This window comes from Elephas maximus, chromosome 8 (assembly GCF_024166365.1).
Source record: "Elephas maximus indicus isolate mEleMax1 chromosome 8, mEleMax1 primary haplotype, whole genome shotgun sequence".
Classification (NCBI taxonomy): Eukaryota; Metazoa; Chordata; class Mammalia; order Proboscidea; family Elephantidae; genus Elephas; species Elephas maximus.
In genome coordinates, this window is record NC_064826.1 from 90,414,453 (window position 1) to 90,436,528 (window position 22,076).

Consider the following 22,076-nt stretch of genomic DNA (forward strand, 5'->3'; position numbering starts at 1 on the left):
TTCCTAAGGTTTTGACAGACTTAATAAACAAAAGGAATTTAGGGGAGTGAGCTGACCATCTGTCCAGAGCATCCTGAACTTTCAGTAGAGAGAGTGAGTAAAATTATCCTCAACTATGTTGTCAGGCCTGCATTTGAATCCCAGATGTGCTAGATTTCGGATGAGCCACTTAAAATTCTGCTCAAGGATTCTGGCTGGGTAACATTTAGAAAATGACATTGTATCAGATTTAATATTTTCAATGTTGTCATTCATCAGATGATAGACTTTATCAGGCTTGGCGTAGAAGGACAGAAGATAAAACTACCTCCCTTGAGAATCTTTTCTTCGCTGCTGCTGACGCCTATCGCTATGAAATACTCAGAAGCAAGAAAAACACAGGAAGGGGAGGTTTGTGGACAATCTCTCAGATGCATGTCTCTACATTTTTTTACTGTAGGTCACTATGAGTCAGAATCAACTCAATGGCAACAGGGTTTTTTGTTGTTGTTGTTATAAGGAGCCCTGGTGGCGCAATGATTAGCTTTAAGCACTTGGCTGCTAACTGAAAGGTTGGCAGTTTGAACCCACCCAGCAGTTCCTCTGGAGAAAGACCTGACAATCTGCTTCCATAAATGCTATAGCCCAAAAACCCTATGGGCAGTTCTGCTCTGTCACATGGGGTCTCTATGAGTTGGAATCGACTGGATGGCACCCAGCAACATCAGATGTATGCTACACACATACCATGATCACTTGCACTTAATGCCTTTGTTTAAGCCTTTGTTTCCCTCATTCAGTTTATGCTCCTCCTTTTTTATGTATCCAAATCTTACCCAATACCCTTGAGTCTGGAGCTGATCACAGTGATTCACACTTTGGCCTCTGGAGTCAGACAGCTATAGATTTTAATTCCAGCTCTGCCACTTATTAGCTCTACGGCCCTGGACAAGATAGTTAGTTTCTCTGGGCCTCAGTTTTCTCGACTGTTAAATGGGAACAATAATTAAACATTCTTCATTACGGTTGCTTTATGGTGAGGTTTAAATAAGCTAAAATGTGTAAAGTACAATGTGTGGTACATAGTTAGGGCCCAAATTTAAATTCTACAAATATCGATAGCACGTCTCCTAGTACAGACACGGTACTAGGTACTGGGCATACAGATATTAGCTATTTATTTTCATTATTACTAATATATGGTAATATTATTACTATTTTCTCCCTTGGTTATGCCAACCAATGGGGATAATTCCCTTCTCTAGTTTCTAGAGCTATCTCAAAACGTTAATACATTAGTATGCATTGTCTTATTACTTAAATATTTCATGGGTGTTTACCAGGCGCTCCTTGGAAACTCAATGGGGCGGTTCTACTCCGTCCAATAGGGTCACTATGAGCTGGAATCGACTCGAGGGCACTGGGTTGCTGGGTTATATCTGGTCACCCCAAAAGGACACACACACACACACAAACCAGGTTCTTTAAAAAGGGAAATAAATTCTAGCAGACAAAGCCACAGGGCAGAAGGCAGAAGATCTGGATCCTAAACCCATCTCTGCTGCTACTACCTACATCGTCTTGGGGAAGTCATGCGACATGTTTGAGCCACAATTTCCTCATCTGTGGATTGGTAGGGTTTGACTATAACGATTATTTCACTGCTTTTCAGCTCCAAACTGAATGGGTTGGTTTAATTTATTGTTAACAAACACAGTCTAAGTTGTCAATATCCAGTTATTAAGGAGGCCAGACTGAGTACCTGTGATCTGATTTGGTGGGTTTACATAAGTGATTTTTTTTTTGATCCTTCACATATAGCTTAGTGATATCTGCCTTCCGTCTTCTTACTACTTTTCTACATCTAGTAAAAATGAGTCATTTTTTAAATACACTGACTACATTATCCAAGTTTTCCACCACTCCTCAGAAAAGAGATCATGAAACATAGGGCAAATGAGCTCAGGAAGAGATGTAGGAGCAGACTGAAGCTCACCCTTGAAATACATTCTCATGTTTTCGTTAAAAAAATAAGTAAATAAAATGACATCCTATTGGCTATAAAAACACTTCAAATGAATAAACACTGCTCATCTTAAACTACTATATAGAGTATTTGGAGCCTTGGTGGTGCAGTCATTAAGAAATCGGCTGCTAACCAAAAGGGTGACAGTTAAAATCCACCAGTCTCTCCTTGGAAACTCTTTGGGGCAGTTCTACACTGTCCTAGAGAATCGCTACGAGTCAAAATCGACTCGATGGCAATGGGTTTTTTATATACAGTATCAGGAGTTATCTTTCATTTTTTAAATTACCATCTCCCTAAAACTTTCAGTGCCATCTCCACACTCTCCATGCATACCAATCTACCGACCTCATCCAGGTGAACTCTGCCAGCCACCTGTGACTTGGGATAAATTTCAATGCTTCTAATCAAAGGTCAACACCTCTAACTGTGCACCAGATCCCACGGCTCTCACCTACTGGGAGACAGTGCTCTAGCCGTAGTTCCCCGCCCCCCATCGACTTTTCCCCTTCCGGATCATTTCCACCAGGACACGGGATATTATCGGCTATCCTCTTAAAAGACCCCATGGCCACTCCAGTCACCACTTCATTTCTCTGTTCCTCTTTACAAATGACCTCTCAGAATAGCTGCCTATATACTATTTAATAGTTCAAGGAGCTACTGAAATCCATAAAGATTAAGTAGTTTACCGAAACAATGACTTACCTAAACACAAAATTATTCGGAGCAGATGCAAGTCATAAATTTTAAGTCTCTGATGACACCAAATGACACTTCTTTTTTACCTATCAGTAATAATAATAGAAAATCCCCTTCATCTCTAAGTAGAAGCCATTTGCAAAACATTTGGAGAGCAAGGTACAGGTTACAAGTTTTCATGTGATTCTTACAACATCCTTGCAAGTTGGGTAAGTTGTTACATCTCCTTTGTATTCATGAGGAAACTGAGGCTTAGGATGCTTGGTTAACTTGCCCAGCAAGGAGGCACCACAGAACAGATACGAGTGTAGACCCTGGAGCAAGGCTGGCAGAGTATGAATCCTGCATCTACCAGCTTGTGTCTGAGTGACTCTGGGCAAGGAACTCCATCTCATTTGGCTTTAGTCCTCTCATTTGTAAAATGGGCACAGCTCCCTGGGTTATTGAGAGGTTTAAATAAGTTTATGTAGCATGCTTAGAACCAGTGACTTTTAGGGTTGTTGCTGTTAGCTGCCATCAAGTCAGCCCCTAACTCATGCGCAAGGAGATCTGACCGTTGTGTTCCATAGGGTTCTCATTGACTGATTCTCAGAAATAGATTGCCAGGCCTTTCTTCCTAGCCTGCCTTAGTCCGGCAGGTCCAATGAAACCTATTCAGCCTCATAGCAACATGCAAGCCTCCCCTAACAGATAGTTGGTGGCTGTGCATGAGGTACATTGGCTGGGAATGGAACCTGGGTCTTCCTCATGGCTGGGGAGAATTCTACCACTGACTTTGTTAAGTGTCCACCGGGGGCAGGTACTGTACTGGTTCTGTAAATAGAAATGGAGTCCCTGGGTTGTGCAAACAGCTAATGCTCCTGCTAACTAACTAACGGAAAGGTTGGAGGTTTGAGTCCACTCAGAGGTTTCTCGGGAGAAAGGCCTAGTGATCTACTTTGGAAAAAGCAGCCATTGAAAACCTTATGGAGCACAGTTCTACCCTGACACACATGGGGTCGCCATGACTCAGAACGGACTCCATGGCAACTGCTTTCATCTTCTGGTTTATAAATAGAAATGCTGGCACTCAATCACGTAGCTAATCCAGCCCTGACTGAAACCCTCTCATTCGAGCACAAAACTCAGATAAAATATGGATGTAAAATCACTAACACTTGAAATAAAACAATTGTGCAAAATTACCAAAATGGAATTTGCCCACATACTGTGGGATAATTGCTTTAAAAACAGAAAGAAAAAAAAGAACTGCTAAAATTACACAGGCAGTTTCTGATGAATTAAACTTACCCTTCACAATGTTCCCAGCTTCAATATAAGGGGTAAGGAATAATGGCTTGCCTAGGTCCCCCCTTTTTGGTGGGGAAACCTGGACATATTGGTATAAGAAATGAAACAGTCCATCGCTGGAGTTGAATGTTGACAGGACCAGCAAAATGATCACCTTCCACATGGCGCCAAACTGTCCCTCCAGTTCTAGGATAAAAACAACAATATTGCACAAATGAATCAAAAGAGTAAACATTTACCCAGCCCTTTTGCATGCAAGACATTTATGTATTCACTCAAAACAATATGTATTGTCTATAAGGCCCTTTGCTAGGCATGGTGGATACCGTTAGGATTAAGACAGATCAAACCCCTGCTCACCTGAGCTAACCGTCTAGTTGGGAGATCTTCAAGGCATTTAAATATGTAACTGGAGAAACCCCTTTATGTACCTTTTTAAACCGTCTGGAAAGTAAATTCAATGCAAGATGAGATAAAGCCTTAAGACAACAAGGACCCTGAAATTGGTCACCAAATGAGCTGTAGAGACAGTTATTCCACTTTAGGAGGGGAGAGGATGGAGAGACATTCAGGCAGCCAAGGAAGGCCTTACCAATGTGGGATGTGAATAAAGGCTGGGTGGAACTCATATGGAGTCCCTGGATGGTAGAAATGATTCATGCACTCGGCTGCTAACTGAAAGGTTAGAGGTTCAAGTCTACCCAGAAGTGCCTTGGAAGAAAGACCTGGTGATCTATTTCCCAAAAAATCAGCCATTAAAAATCCTACGGAGCCCAGTTCTACGCTGACACACACAGGGTAGCCCGAGTCAGTCAACTGCACAGCAGCTAGTAGCAGCGGTGGAACTCAGGTGGGAGAGATGGGGAAGACACTGCTGGTGTGTAGCGGCTTGGGTGAAGGCCAGATCTCAATTGTCCATGGGCACTTTGCAGTGAAATTTAATATAAACAATGGGTTTCTGTTCGTCTTTTCTGTCTCTTCCAAATCATCAAACTTTGCATCCAAGAACAGAAAAGAAAGAGGGAAGGAAGGGAAAGAAGGCTCTGCAATTATCTTCTGGTCACCACCCCTTTTGCTAGGTGTTAAACTCAAGAAGGAGGTCCCAGACTTTACTAGCACAAAGCTTTCCAAGAATCTTCAAATCTGATGTTTGCTTGGAGTATTCACCTGGGCTGATAGTAATAACGACTTAAAATTGTGTGATGATGTCCCTAAAATTATAAACATGTAATTTCATATGTGATTAGCTTATTTGAATCTCCTAATAACAGGAAACTGAGGATTATTACCAATAGTTTTAGATTAGGAAAACTTGACTCAAAGGAGTGCCTCATCTAAGGACATGCAAGTGGAACAATCAGGACTTGAACTCAATCAGGGCCAGACTAGAGAGAGGCAAGTGGGGTGATGGTGCAGGGTTGGGTCTTACCTTTCTCTAAATTTTCAGTTTTTTGTTCATCATGCATTTTTTTGCATTGATTTTGATTTTTTTTTTAAATATTGCAGCACAATATTATTTATTTATATTATTTGACTTTTGAGATTTTTTACACTCCCATAAATTTTATGCCTGAGGTGAGCGCCTCACTTGCCTTACTCTGTCCAACTTCTTAGCTCTAAATTCTAAATAAAATACATGAAATGAATAAATACTCCACTCAGTCAGATTTCTGAGCCAAAAATATTTTGCAAGTAGAAAACCTGCTTTTGATTGTTCAGTGCTTTAAAATGCCAAGCCATTAAAACATCTTAAAAACACACAATGTGTAAAAATCTATCATCCACATACTTATCACAATCCAATTTGGCATAATATAAAAATATTGGTTGTAGAAAATTTTTGAAGCTTTTCAGCCACATTTCTCCAGTGATATAAAAGTTTACAAATATAATTTGATTGAATATATAACCCTTCTCATCTCTCATGGTTGTCTTAATATAATTTTCCATACTTAATATAAACAAGTCCAACCAAACACAGAATGTAGCTTAAAAAAAAATGCTTTTTCCCATTATTAACTATAATAAGGAATAAAATGAACTTAGAAAGTGAAATTACATTTCTGTGAAGTCCAAGGGTAATGGCCATTATGGCACTGTTAGAACATTTTTTTTTTTTAGTTATGTGAATTTGTTACACTGACGTTTTAACAACACCACTACTTCCAAGGAACACTTAAAATCAACCATCTTACTTTCTAAATGGTCAGAAAAAAAAAAAAAAAAAAACTGAGGTATTAAAAAAATAATGGAAGAAGCTCTTCCGGGAAGTTTTTCCTGGGGGCAGAAACAAGAAAGCCATCATGCCATCTAATTTGTCAATCTTCCTGCTGCAAACCTCCAGCCCCCTTTAATGAAAGCCATTAATATTTAAATAACTTGGGTAGTTACACCACTTCCCCTGTAAGCAGATGTTGATTCAAAGACGTTAAAGCAAGAAAGAGGTAGAACTGGTCGTTTTAACTGACATAAATCTAATACATGAGTTGGGTCAATTTAGTAACTCTTGTTAACATGTAATCAAGCAACTATTAGAGTCATGGCTTCCCATGTAGGTGAATTAAAGCAACAGCGTAATTTCATTTCACAGTTCTTACTTAACGGTCAGAATTCCTGAGCTGTGCTTAGCTGTCATCTCTCATAACAAAAATGAAAGTTATTATCACGAATGGAAAAGTAGTTTTTGTTTTTTTTTTCTTAGCACCCTTCTGGAATGTTTTTGCTTATCCTAAGTTAGCCTGAATCTTTTTTATTCATTGAACATTTAGTGAAACATTCTAAGCAAATAAATCCTGCACTGGAAGCTATCTCCTGCAGAAAGGCAACAAATCTATTAACCACACACTTTATCATACATCGATTTGAAATAATATGAAAACACTGGTGTTATTTCCACTTCAAATATATCATACTGAAGGATTCAGATAAAAAAACGTTCCTCATAACAAATGTTAAGAAATAGAATAAAATGAAGGTGAATATTACCAAAGCAGTATTGGCAGAATCAAATAACATAAGGTCGAAAATATATGATTTGCTCAAATTGTTTTACTAGGCCTCAAATATTAGAGTTGGAAACCATGTGTGCAATGTATCATTTTTTGATAAAACAAAGCTAGTTATCACAGTAGGCTTTAGAATAATAAAAACTGTCAACAACGTAAACTCCCAGCAATAAGACATTGGATAAGTAAGTTACTGTATATCAAAAAGATGGAATAACTTAGAGCCCTCGAAATAACTCTGCTAAGAAAGTTTTGGGAAATATGATAAAATGTTAGGTGAAGAAAAGCAGCATATTATATTACACATATGATATGACATCAACTAGCTGAAGTACACATAGAAGAATTCCAGTTTCCAGCCTGACGTGTAAAGAGCTTGAAAGTGGTCACTCTTGTCCTCACAACAAGAGAAAAGCTAAAAGACTGAAAATCAGCAACTTTTCTTAGATCCATCAGAGAATGGAGATACAGGCAAATACAGAACATCACAGCTTACCATGAGGAAAAACCACCATTGGATCCAGTAGGAATATTTAAAGGGTAATTGATGAATCGCTGGAGACTGAGCATGGACTAGCTCAGAAGACAAAAACCCTAGCCTTAAAGAGAGAAAGAAGGAACCATTCTGAAATACATCCAGAGTGTTCCTCTGATCTTAACAATGACCTGTCCCCAAGGGAAACTATTTTACCAGTGCATAGTCAACATAAATTGGTTCCCTAGGTGGTGCACAGTTTAGTGTTTGACTACTAACCTAAAGGTTGGTGGTTTGGACCCACCCAGAGGCACCTCAAAAAAAGGTGTGGTGGTCTGCTTTCAAAAGGTCACAGCCTTGAAAACCCTGTGGGGTGTTCTACTCTGAAACACATGGGGTCACCATGAGTCAGAATCAAGTCAACAGCAACTGGTTGGTTAGCCAGTATGACTTTAACCAAATAAGTACAGAAAACATAAATAGACTAAAATTATAAAATGGTAAATTGAAAATTGTTATCTCTGGGTGGTGGCATGGATTATTCTTATTTTCTCCTTATTTACTACTTCTTAAGAGTTCTACAATAACTAATCTTATAATCAGAAAAAATTGTTTTTGGTTTGTTTTTTTAAAAACAAGGTGAAGCAATTGATGGACATGGCAAAAAAAATGCTTGCGGCCTTCCATATTACTACCTGGTTATGACCTCTTGCGTTTCCTAGGAATAAGAGTTCTGTTTGTCTTTTCAGAATAGGCTCTTTCTCTAACATTCTATTAAGGTGTCTTCTGCTCTCCTGAAGCAGTAGAACCTCAGAGACTCAAAGTAAATTCTCTCCATGGTAAATTAGAAGGCTCTGCACAAATGTGAGATGGTGTCATGTTATTATTATCGTTACTGTGATTATTATGTTTGTATTTTATTATTCTTAGAATAGTGCCATCTACCACTTGTCGGTCAATTTGTCTTACTGCAGTGGTTTGCATGTTGCTGTGAGGCTGGAAGCTATGCCACCAGTATTTCAAATACCAGCAGGATCACACATGGTGGACAGGTTTCAGTGGAACTGCCAGACTAAGACAGATTAGGATGAAAGGCCTGGTCAATGAAAAGAAAACCTTGTGGATCACGACAGAACATTGTCTGACTCGCTTGCTTTGAACACACCATCGGGGGGATGAATTGCTGGAGAAAGACATCATATTTGGTGAATAGAAGGCCAGCAGGGGCAAGTGAGACCCTTGGTGAGATGAATTGGCACAATACCCACAATGATGGACTTGAACATGCTGGCAATCTTCCGGATGACACAGGACAAGGCAACATTTTGTCCTGTTGTATATAAGGTTGCCATGAGCTGGAGTCATCTGGAAGGCAGTTAACATCAAACAAGTACGCACATAACAAAAAGCAAAACCCATTGCCATCAAGTCAATTCCAACTCATAACAACCCTATAGGACAGAGTTAGAACTGCCCCATAGAGCTTCCAAGGGGCACCTGGTGGATTCAAACTGCTGACATTTTGGTTAGTAGTCGTAGCAGTTAACCACTACACCCCCAGAGTTTCCAATGCACATAATAGGTCCTAAACAAATATTTGATGAATTGATGGATCTAAAGAATGAATCATGAGGTTTTAGACCTGCATATGATACTAAATGTTCCTTTATCTTAAAGACTATATATATATATATATATATATATATATATACACACACACATATATTCTGAAGCCAGAGACATAAGTAAGGGACTTGCCCAAGATTACATCTCTGGTGAGCAATAGGGCCAGACTCAAAGCTGGGATTTATGGCCCTAAATCAAATCTGCTTTCTGCCTTCCAGTCTTTAGTTACAATCATATTTGGATATTCTAACTCTTATTGCCTCAATATATAATAACAGCCTGAATAGTCCTAAACTCCTATCATAGATTGTTAGCGGATGCATTAAACAAGTAAACACATGAATAAGTAGAAAAACTCATAACTAAATCTTTCTAGAGAAGTCTGGTTTTTAGAAACAGCTCCATACTTGCCAAAGCTCTGCTGTGACTCACTCAGAGACCTTGTACGGGACAGTGGCTTCTCTCTGTGCCCCACTTGGTGTGATAGAGCTGGTCAGTGTGAACCAATTGTTAGATTTTCAGGAACTTTGAGAGCTGGTTGTTCAAAATAACCATCATTAAAAAATTAAACTATAAAAACTTACCATTAAATAAGTTACACTAAAAACAAAAGTAATAAATACTCAAAACATCATTTTCTAATTATTTTATTGAATTTTACTATTATCTACACTCTGGAGTTAAGTTTTTTTGTATTTCTCTGGTGGAAATACTATACAATGGTGTGCTACTGTGCATCTCTTCTGAGCTCTGAGTTCAGGGACATCTTGCTGGTAGCTTGAAATCAGCCATTGTAAGAGTATTTATGCCAGGGAAATTCACAAACACCATAATCAGGGCTTTGTTAAACATTTATCTGCACACCATTGGTCTTAACTCTCCATAAAATGGTCAAGAAATGACTTTCCATCAACTCACACCCCAATTCCAATTTAAATGACTAGCAGAAGAAGCAAAAAGTTTAAATCCTGCCAAGTTGTCCTTTGTGGAGGCAATGAATAACATGCCCAGATATACAAGGTCTCAAAAAAAGAAACTTGAAAAAGTCACTGGAAGGTGTGCATGCTACCAATTAAAAAAGATTCAAAAACAAAAACTCCAGAATGAGGAATAAGGAGCAAAGAGCAAATATTTGAGCCAGTCTTCATTATCTCTCTGTTCCTCTCCCTCCGCGCACTTCTCCTTTTTATAATGCAGGTGATTTCAATCGCATGACAAAAGCCTTTTATATAATAAATATTTTAGCTGAAATCAAAAGTCTTTTGAGGGGGGAGGGGCAAGATGGCAGAAGAGCCAGACCCTTCCTGCAATTCCTTCTTACAACAAAGACCCAAAAAACAAGTGAAGCAGTTATACTTATGACAATCTAGGAGCCCTGAACATCAAAGGAAAAGTTAGAAAACGGAGTGAGCAGCAGGGGGAGGGAGAGTCGGTTCAGAAGCGGAGAGGAGTTGCTGGACCTAAAACACCAGGATCCCTCAGATGCCATTCCCGGGAGTGGCTTCAGCGGGCTGGCAGTAGTGTTTTTCCACAGGAAGAAGCAGTCAGCCACACAGCCTACTCACATCTGCAGAACCAAAGAGGAAGGGTGCACTCAGCAAAAGCTAAATACTTCCGTATATCTTACTGCACCCCCTGCTCCCAAGCTGACTTCAGCGACACTTGGAGATTCTCAGCTCCCTGCCTTGTTCAGAGCATGGCCCCCTGCTGCAACCACATACCGGTACCTATACCAATCACCCTTGCCCCTCTAAGACTTTAGGACAGAGCCTGTAGCACACACTTGATGATCAGCTACCTGGGTGCCTGAGCTGAATTCTTAGCAAAAAAAAAAAGTGAATGGATTCCTAGACTGATATACCTGATAACAGCTCTAGCCATCTGGTGACAGGACGTCAGAGCTCCAAAGGTGAAAACAATCAAACTAGCTGACTCAAGCAACCCATCTGGGCATATCGAAACAAAAAAAAAGGAAGGAACTATGGTACAGTAAGCAAACATAAAATAAACTAATGCAATAGATGGATCAGAGACAACAGTCAATATCAAGTCACATAGAGAAACAGACCATGATTGCTTCAACAAGCTCTCAGAACAAAGAACCAATGAACCTCCTGCATGAAGGTGCCTTCCTGGAATTATTGGATGCAGAATTCAAAAGATTAATATACAGAACTATTCAAGACATCAGGAACGAAATTAGGAAGGAGATCAGGCAATACGCAGAACAAGCCAAGGAATACACAGATGAAATAGTTGAAGAAATGAAAAAGGTTATTCAAGAACAAAATGAAAAATTTTAAAATCTGGAAAAATCCATAGACAGGCAGCAATCAGAAATTCAGAAGATTAACAAAATTACAGAAGCAGACAACTCAATAGAAAGCCAGAGGAGCAGAATTGAGCAACTGGAAGGCAGAATTGGTGAACTTGAAGATAAAGCACTTGGAACCAACATATTTGAAGAAAACTCAGATAAGAGAATTTTTAAAAAATGAAGAAAACTTAAGAATCATGTGGGACTCTATCAAGAGAAATACCCTACCAGTGATTGGAGTACCAGAAAAGGGAGGGATAACAGAAAATTCAGAGAGAATTGCTGAAGATTTGTTCGTAGAAAACGTTCCTGATATAATGAAAGATAAGAAGATATCTCTCCAATATGCTCATCGAACTCCACATAAGGTAGATTTTAAAAGAAAGTCACCAAGACATATTATAATCAAATTTGCCAAAACCAAAGATAAAGAGAGAATTTCAAGAGTAGCTAGGGATAAACAAAAAGTCACCTACAAAGGACAGTAAATAAGAATAAGCTCGGACTACTCGGCAGAAATCATGCAGGCAAGAAGGCAATGGGATGACTTACACAAAGCATTGAAGGAAAAAACTGCCAGCCAAGAATCATGTATCCAGCAAAACTGTCTCTCAAATATGAAGGTGAAATTAGGACATTTCCGGATAAACAGAAGTTTAGGGAATTCATAAAAACCGAACCAAAACTACAGAAAATACTAAAGGGAGTTCTTTGGTTAGAAAATCAATAATATCAGATATCAACCCAAGACCAGAACACTGGATAGAGCAATCAGATGTCAACCCAGACAGGGAAATCACAAAAATAAATCAAGATTAAAAAAATGCTCAAAACAGGGAAACAGCGATGTTATTATGTAAAAGAAGACAGCATTAAAACAATAAGAAGAGACTAAGAAATGTAGTCATAAATCTTCCATATGGAGAGGAAGACAAGGTGATACAAAGTAATAAAAGATAGGTTTAAATTTAGAAAAATAGGGGTAAATATTAAGGTAACCACAGAGGATACAAACTATCCTACATATCAAAATAAAATACAAGAAAAAAACAGTGACTCAGCAGAAACAAAGTCAACAACACCAAATATGAGGAAAAGGCAATATATAAAGTATTCAGCCCAAAAAATTTAGCGGGAAAAAGAAACTGTCAACAACACATAAAAAAAGACATCAAAATGACAGCACTGAATTCATACCTATCCATAATTACACTGAATGTAAATGGACTAAATGCACCAATAAAGAGACAGAGAGTGGCAGAATGGATTAAAAAACAAGATCCGTCTATATGCTGCCTGCAAGAGACGCACCTTAGACTTAGAGACACAAGCAAACTAAAACTCAAAGGATGGAAAAACATATATCAAGCAAACAACAATCAAAAAAGAGCAAGACTGGCAATATTAATTTCTGACAAAATAGACTTTAAAGTTAAATCCACCACAAAGGATAAGGAAGGACACTACATAATGATTACAGGGACATTATACCAGATGGATATAACCATATTAAATATTTATGCACCCAATGGCAGGGCTGCAAGATACATAAGACAAACTCTAACAGCATTGAAAACTGAGATAGACAACTCCACAATAATAGTAGGAGACTTCAACACACCACTTTCGGTGAAGGACAGGACATCCAGAAAGAAGCTCAATAAAGGCACAGATCTAAATGCCACAATAAACCAACCTTGAACTTATAGACATATACAGAACACTCCACCCAGCAGCAGTCAAGCATACTTTCTTTTCTAGTGCACATGGAACATTCTCTAGAATAGACCACATATTAGGTCTTAAAGCAAGCCTTAACAGAATCCAAAACATCGAAGCATTACACAGCATCTTCTCTGACCATAATGCCATAAAAGTAGAAATCAATAACAGAAAAAGCAGGGAAAAGAAATCAAACACTTGGAAACTGGACAATACCCTGTTCAAAAAAGACTGGGTTATAGAAGACATTAAGGATGGAATAAAGAAATTCATAGAATTCAATAAGAATGAAAACACTTCCTATCAGAACCTTTGGGACACAGCGAAAGCAGTGCTCAGTCAATTTATGTCAATAAATGCACACATACAAAAAGAAGAAAGGGCCAAATTCAAAGAATTATCCCTACAATTTGAACAAATAGAGAGCAACAAAAGAAATCCTCAGGCGCCAGAAGAAAGCAAACGATAAATATCAGACCAGAATTAAATGAAATAGAAAACAAAAACAATTGAAAGAATTAACAAGACCAAAAGCTGGTTCTTTGAAAAAATTAACAAAATTGATAAACCATTGGCCAAGCTGACAAAAGAAAAACAGGATAAGAAGCGAATAACCCGAATAAGAAATGAGATGGGTGATGTAACAACAGACACAACTGAAATTAAAAGAATTATATCGGATTACTATAAAAATTTTAATCTTAACAAATTTGAAAACCTAGAAGAAATGGATGAACTCCTAGAAATACACTACCTACCTAAACTAAGGCAGAACAACTAAACAGACCCATAACAAAAGAAGAGATTGATGAGGTAATCAAAAAACTCCCAACAAAAAATAGCCCTGGCCAGGATGGCTTCACCGCAGAGTTCTACCAAACTTTCAGAGAAGAGTTAACACCAACTACTACTAAAGGTATTTCAGAGCATAGAAAAGGATGGAATACTCCCAAACTCATTCTATGAAGTCAGCATATCCCTGATACCAAAACCAGGTAAAGACACCATAAAAAAAAGAAAATTACAGACCTATATCCCTCATGAATGTAGATGCAAAAATCCTCAACAAAATTCCAGCCAATAGAATTCAACAGCATATCAAAAAAAATAATTCACTATAACCAATTTGGATTCATACCAGGTATGCAGGGATGGTTCAACATTAGAAAAACAATTAATGTAATCCATCATATAAATAAAACAAAAGACAAGAATCACATGATTTTATCAATTGATGCAGAAAAGGCATTTGAAAAAGTTCAACACCCATTCATGATAAAAGCTCTCAGCAAAATACGACTAGAAGGAAAATTCTTCAGCATAATAAAGGGCATTTAACAAAACCAATAGCCAACATCATCCTAAATGGAGAGAGTCTGAAAGCATTCCCCTTGAGATCAGGAACCAGACAAGAGTGCCCTTTATCACCACTCTTATTCAACATTGTGCTGGAGGTCCTAGCCAGAGCAATTAGGTTACATGAAGAAATAAAAGGCATCCAGATTGGCAAGGAAGAAGTAAAAGTATCTCTATTTACAGATGACATGATCTTATACACAGAAAACCCTAAGGAATCCTCAAGAAAACTACTGCAACTAATAGAAGAGTTCAGCAGAGTATCAGGATACAAGATAAGCATACAAAAATCAGCTGGATTCCTCTACACCAAGAAAAAGAACATCGAAGAAGAAATCACCAAATCAATACCATTTACCGTAGCCCCCAAGAAGATAAAATACTTAGGGAATAAATCTTACCAGAGATGTAAAAGAAAACTACAACACACTTGTGCAAGAAACCAAAAGAGACCTACATGAATAGAAAAACATACGTTGTTCATGGATAGGAAGACTTAGCATTGTAAAAATGTCTATTCTACCAAAAGTGATCTATAGATTCAATGCAATTCCGATCAACATTCCAACAACATTTTTTAATGACATGGGAAAAAAATCACCAACTTCATATGGAAGAAAAAGAGGCCCCGGATAAGTAAAGCATTACTGAAAAAGAACAAAGTGGGTGGCCTCACTCTACCTGATTTCAGAGTCTATTATACCGCCACAGTAGTCAACAGAGGCTGGTACTGGTACGACAACTGATACGTAGACCAACGGGACAGAATTGAGAATCGAGACATAAATCATCCACATATGAGCAGCTGGTATTTGACAAAGGCCCAAAGTCAGTTAAATGGGGAAAAGACAGTCTTTTTAACAAATGGTGCTGGCATAACTAGATATCCATATGCAAAAAAAAAAAAAAATGAAATAAGACCCATACCTCACACCATGCATAAAAATGAACTCAAAATGGATCAAAGACTTAAATATAAAATCTAAAACGATAAAGATCATGGAAGAAAAAACAGGGACAATGTTAGGAGCCCTAATACGTGGCATAAACAGTATACGAAACATTACTAACAATGCAGAAGACAAACTAGATAACTGGAGCTCCTAAAAATCAAACACCTATGCTCATCCAAAGACTTCACCAAAAGAGTAAAAGACCATCTACAGACTGGGAAAAAGTTTTTAGCTATGACATTTCCGATTCGCGCCTGATCTCTAAAATCTACATAATATGGCAAAAACTCAACTACAAAAAGACAAATAACCCAATTAAAAAATGGGCAGAACATATGAACAGGCACTTCACTAAAGAAGACATTCAGGTAGCTAACAGATCATTAGAGAAATGCAAATTTAAACTACAATGAGATTCCATCTCACTCCAACAAGGCTGGCATTAATCAAAAAAAAAAACAGAAAATAAAAAATGTTGGAGAGGTTGTGGAGAGATTGGAACACTTATACACTGCCGGTGGGAATGTAAAATGGTACAACCACTTTGGAAATTGATTTGGCACTTCCTTAAAAAGCTAGAAATAGAACTACCATATAATCCAGCAATCCCACTCCTTGGAATATATCCTAGAGAAATAAGAGCCTTTACAAGAACAGATATAGGCACACCCATGTTCACTGCAGCACTGTTTACAATAGCAAAAAGATGGAAACAACCAAGGTGCCCGTTAAGGAATGAATGGATAAATAAATTATGGTATATTCACAAGATGGAATATTACGCATCAATAAAAAACAGTGATGAATCTGTGAAACATTTCATGACTTGGAGGAATCTGGAAGGCGTTATGCTGAGTGAAATTCATCAATCGCAAAAGGACAAATATTGTATAAGACCACTATCATAAGAACTCAAGAAATAGTTTAAACAGAGAATAAAATATTCTCTGACGGTCATGAGAGCCGGGATGGAAGGAGGAGGAGGGAGGAGTATTCACTAATTAGATAGTAGATAAGAACTATTTTACGTGAAGGAAAGACAACACAATACAGGGGAGGTCAGCACAACTGGACTAAACCAAAAGTAAAGAAGTTCCCTGAATAAACTAAACGCTTCGAAGGAGGGCGGGGGTTTGGGGACCATGGTTTCAGGGGACATCTAAGTCCACTGGCATAATAAAATCTATTAAGAAAACATTCTACATCCCACTTTGGAGAGAAGCATCTGGGGTCTTAAACACTGGCAAGCAGCCATCTAAGATACATCAATTGGTCTCAACCCACCTGGACCAAAGGAGAATGAACGCCAAAGACACAAGGTAATTATGAGCCCAAAAGACAGAAGGGGTCACATAAACCAGAGACTACATCAGCCTGAGACCAGAAGAACTACATGGTGCCTGGCTACAACCGATGACTGCCCTGACAGGGAACACAACGGAGAAACCCTGAGGGAGCAGGAGAGCAGTGGGATGCAGGCCCCAAATTCTCATAAAAAGACCAGATTTAATGGTCTGACTGAGACTAGAAGGACCCCAGTGGTCATGGTCCCCAGACCTTTTGTTAGTCCAAGACAGGAACCATTCCCAAAGCCAACTCTTCAGACAGGGATTGGACTGGAGTATGGGATAGAAAATGATACTGGTGAATAATGAGCTTCTTGGGTCAAGTAGACACGAGACTATGTTGGCATTTCCTGTCTGGAGGGGAGATGGGAGGGCAGAGGGGGTAAGAAGCTGGCGGAACAGACATGAAAAAACAGAGTGGAGGGACAGAGTGTGCTGTCTCATTAAGGCGAGAGCAAATAGGAGTATGTAAAACCAAAACCAAACCCGTTGCCGTCAAGTGGATTCTGACTCATAGCGACCCTACAGGACAGAGTAGAACTGCCCCATAGAGTTTCCAAGGAGTACCTGGTGGATTTGAACTGCTGACCTCTTGGTTAGTAGCTGTAGCACTTAATCACTATGCCACCAGGGTTTCCTAGGAGTATATAGCAAGTATATTGGAGTATATATATAGCAAGTATATTGGAGTATATATATAGCAAGTATATAAAGGAGTATATAAATTTTTGTATGAGAGACTGACTTGATTTTTAAACTTTCACTTAAAGCACAATAAAAATTATTAAAAAAAAAAAAAAGTCTTTTGAATTTCCCTTGTATACTTAACTGGCTTTAGTAACTCCCAACATAATAAAAATATCTATGATTCCACAAAAAAAAAGGGGGGGGAAGCCAAGCAGTAATAGACACTTGAATGAAATCTGTAATAAAAGAAAGGCATAAGAAAGTGGTTATTGCATCTAAGAAAAGATTAATTCACCTCCCCAGATTATCCAAGCATAGCCAAAGCGTTTGAATCTTGTAATGAAGGGCTGTTGTGCAAACCTGAATTAAATGCCAGCCCACATTCCAAATCTAGCTATTTTGTTGTATGGTTTCCACGTAAACAAATGATAAAAGGAAAGCTTTATTTTCAGGGACTCACTATTCAGCTTCCTTGATACATCATTTTAATTTCTAAAATTCATATTTGAAGCCCTTTTTCCCAGGGAGGACATGGTACACTGCACCCAGGTAAAGGGCAACATTTTGCCTAAGTGGGGCTGAGACTTCCAGGCCTAGCTCCTTTTGCAGGCCACTCCTCTGGCATCAGACTGCTGCCTAAGCTCTCCAATGAATTGGTTGTCCCTATCTCTGCCTCCAGATCCTTACAATTGCAGGAAAGGGAGGCAAAATAGAGTTACATGTGGTAGAGAGTGAAAAGAATCAGGAAGAGGAGAAAAATAATCTTATCTGACACTATAGTAAGGAGCATTTTCTTGAAATCTCACCCCAATCAAAAGGGGGAAAAGAAAAATGAGTAGGGGTGGGCAGTGCAAAGTAGACATGTTCTAAAATGTTAATAACAATTTCAAAATAGACGATCCCTATGATTAAAAGTACTGTCGTGATTATGATACCAGGAAAGTTGTTGTTGTTAGCTGCCATCAAGTCAGTTCCAACTCATGGTGACCCCATGTGTGCATAGCGGAACTGTGCTCCCCAGGGTTTTCAAGGCTGTGACCTTCCATAGGCAGAAAACCAGGCCTATCTTCTGAGTTGCCTCTGGGTGGGTTCTAACCACCAACCTTTCAGCTAGTAGTTGAGTGCCATCCAGGGACTCTGATACCAATAATATTATCATTTATCAGATGCTTCCTAGGAACTGTGCTAATTGCTTTGTATTTTTTATTTCCAACCCTTACCAGGTAAGTACTATTACCATCCCATTCTACAGATGAGAAACTCAGCCTCAGAGAATTTAAATTACTTATACAAGTTGAGACAGCTAAGTAAGTGGTGGAGCAAAGAACTGAGGCCAGTTCTAATCAGTCTCCAAAGACCCTCCTACAGCCCCTATCCCAGCATTTCCCAACATGTGCTATGTGAACAAATGTCCCTGCTCCCTTTTCAGGTAAGTTTGAAACACTACATACTATGTTGTTGTTAGGAGCCATCAATTTTGACTCCTAGTTACATTATAGGGTTTTCTAGGTTGTAATCTTTCCGGGAGCAGATTGCCAGGTCTTTTGCCCATGGAGCCACTGGACAGGTTGAAAGCCAACCTTTCAGTTAGCAGCTGGGTGAGAAGTGGTCAGGTACAGTGGAGGTGGTGAGAAGTGGTCAGGTACAGTGGAGGTGGTGAGAAGTGGTCTGGTACATTCTGGAGATGCACCACCAGGATTTGATAATAGAGTGAATATAATGGTTGATGGAAAGAGCTTACGAAAGGATGACTCCTGTGTTTTTTGTTTAGTGGCTGCATGGACAGTGGGAGCATTAGCGGAGATGGGGAAGACTGTGAAAGGAGTCGGATGGAGGGGTAAGGGTACAAAACTCCAAGAGCTCTACTCTAATTTGCCCATTAAGCATCTGTTAAGGTTCATTTCTATGTGTTAAACAGGCTAGGCTACGTGGCCCAGTTCTTTGGCCAAACACTAGTCTAAATTCTGTTATAAAGTATTTACATGTGATTAGCATTTAAATCATTTGACCTTAAATAAAGCATACTACCCTCCGTGATGTAATATGCTTTATATTACATGGGCCTCACCCAATCAGTTGAAGGCTTTAAGACCAAAAATTGAAGTTTACTGAAAGAAGATTCTGGCTTAAGACTGTGACATAGACATCCCGCCCGAGTTTCCAGCCTGCCACCTGCCCTGCAAATTTTTAATTTACCAGCCCCCACAATTGTGTGAGCCAACTTCTTAAAATAAATATCTCTTTCTCTCTCTCTTTGTGTGTGTGTGTGTAAATATACATATATATATGGGAATGGGAAAAGGAAGCTAAATATATGTCTGGTATTTTATTGCAAGCCAGGATTTCCCACAGGGTACTTTATGAAACATTAGTTTAGAATGATATTAATAGACTTTATAGGAAAAAAAAAGTTTGGGAAATTCTGGGTTAAACAACATTAAACAGGCTTTCTTGTTATAGAACATCTCAGAGCCTTTCACTTGCTAACAGGAAGCACCTGTTTCTTCAACTACTATTCTTAGACAAGCCCTAAGGCCAGCTGGAGAAATGAAGTCCCTAGATAACAAATTCTCTCAAGCCCTCTCAGCTATTATGTAGTGGAGCTGGAATTTGAAGCCAGATTTAGAAGAATTCAAAGTCCATGTACTTTCCATAGACTACTGCGTCAATGACATAATATAACAAAATCTGTCTCAATACACCTTTTGACAAAAACAGAATTCTTTATAAGCTGAATTATCTTGGCATACCATTTATAGGGCTTATGAGTCCTGAAGCTGCGAGTGATTTAAAGCAAATTTTATCTGCAAAGAAGTGAAAATCACACCCAGTGACTGCTTCATAATTGATTTCTAGTGTACTTCCTTCAGTTTTGAAAATACTTTTTTTTTCTTCCTTTTTTTTGAGTAGCTAAAGTTCACAGTTCCCTTATATAGGATTTTAAAACCTTATGGGAAAGGCAGTATCTTCCACTGAGAACTTCCTTATTCTTTTTGCTCAAGTAAATATAGCCCTATTCATTTTAGGATCAGCCTCTTTTTTCCTACCATGACTAAATTTTTCAAATAAAAAATCAGGATGCACAGTGTAGAAAATACAAGGGTAAGACTACAAACAATGGATGAGAACATTTTATATGAGGATGATATGAGGACATCACAGGGAAATCCTGCCATGTGGTCACCTTAAACATTGCTCCCTGAGGTGTTAGGAAACTTCTCCCTTATTCCAAAATAGATTATTATGGCAGTCATGGCCATACAATGCTTCTTTCATTTCTGTAGTACTTTGTCAGCTCATTTCTGTGTATCATCTCATTTGATTCTCACTACCACTTTTGAAACAAATTAGTGTAGTTATTCAATAGAGACCTATCAATTGAACAACTTGCCAAGGTGATAACATCTAAAAAAACCAAACCGAACCCATTGCTGCCGAATCGATTCTGACTCATAGTGACCCTACAGGACAGAGGAGAACTGCCCCATAGGATTTCCAGGGAGCAGCTGGTGGATTTGAACTGCTGACCTTTTGGTTACCAGTGGAGCTCTTGTGCCTCCAGGGCTCCAATAACATTCTCATCAGTAGTAAATCTGGGACAGACTCGAAATTAACTGGGCTGTCCACTTATTTAATAAACAAATATTTCTTTAACTCCTAGCAACAACAAATGTATCAGACCAGTATCCTTCAGTTTGTTGTACTGTGGTGGCTTGCGTGCTGCTGGAAGCTATGCCACCAGTATTTCATATACCAGCAGGGTCACCCATGGTGGATAGGTTTCAGCAGATCTACCAGCCTGAGACACAGTAAGAAGGCTTGGCAATCTACTTCCAAAAAGTAGCCAATGAAAACCTGATGGATCACAACAGAACACGTCTTACCTGGCTTGCTTTGGAAGCATCATCAGAAGTAATCAATCGCTGGAGGAGAACATCATATTTGGTGAAGTAAAGGGCCACCGAGGGTGAGAGAAATCCTTGTTAAGATGGACTGGCACAATAGCCACAACAATGTACTCAAACATGGCAATGATCATGAAGACAACACAAGACTGGGCAATACTTCCGCAGTACATACGGCCACCATGAGTATGAGCTGACTCGATGACAGCTGTCCGTCCGTCCGTCCGTCCGTCCATCCATCCATCTATATATGTACGTATCAGACACCTATCTAGTCATGGAGAACAAAAAAGCAAAGTGTCTGCCTTTGTGGAGCTTACATTCTACCGGGGGAGAGTGAGAGATACAAAGAAAACTAAGCAGGGTAAAGAGATAGAGTATAAGCACGTCAAGATGTGGTATTATTTTAGATAGGGTGGTCAGGAGAGGTTTCTCTGTAGAGGTGACCTCTGAACAGATCTGAAGGATGTGAGAAAGTTCCATGTGAAGATCTAAGGAGAAGATATTCCAGACAGTAGGAACAGTGACTGCAAAAGCCATGTAAAAGGAGGTGACGAGGAAGGAAGGTCACTTGGCTGGAATAGAGTGAGTGATGGGTAGAGTGGTACAAAGTTGGATCAGGTATCAGATCAGGTTAGGTGCTGAAAGCCAAAATGTGTTTTGGGGGCATGCTCCTTCCCAGCTCCA

General features: G+C 39.0%; 1 protein-coding gene across 2 annotated transcripts in view; it reads right to left on the reverse strand.

The window, feature by feature from the left end:
* CPVL (carboxypeptidase vitellogenic like) overlaps positions 1-22,076 on the reverse strand; it is a 142,122-nt gene that overhangs the window by 106,590 nt on the left and 13,456 nt on the right. For both annotated transcript variants that reach the window (XM_049893582.1, XM_049893583.1), the window contains exon 2: positions 3,998-4,183. In XM_049893582.1, coding sequence (XP_049749539.1) covers positions 3,998-4,160 — 163 coding nt within the window. In that variant the 5' untranslated portion in view covers positions 4,161-4,183. The remainder of the gene's footprint in view (positions 1-3,997; positions 4,184-22,076) is intronic.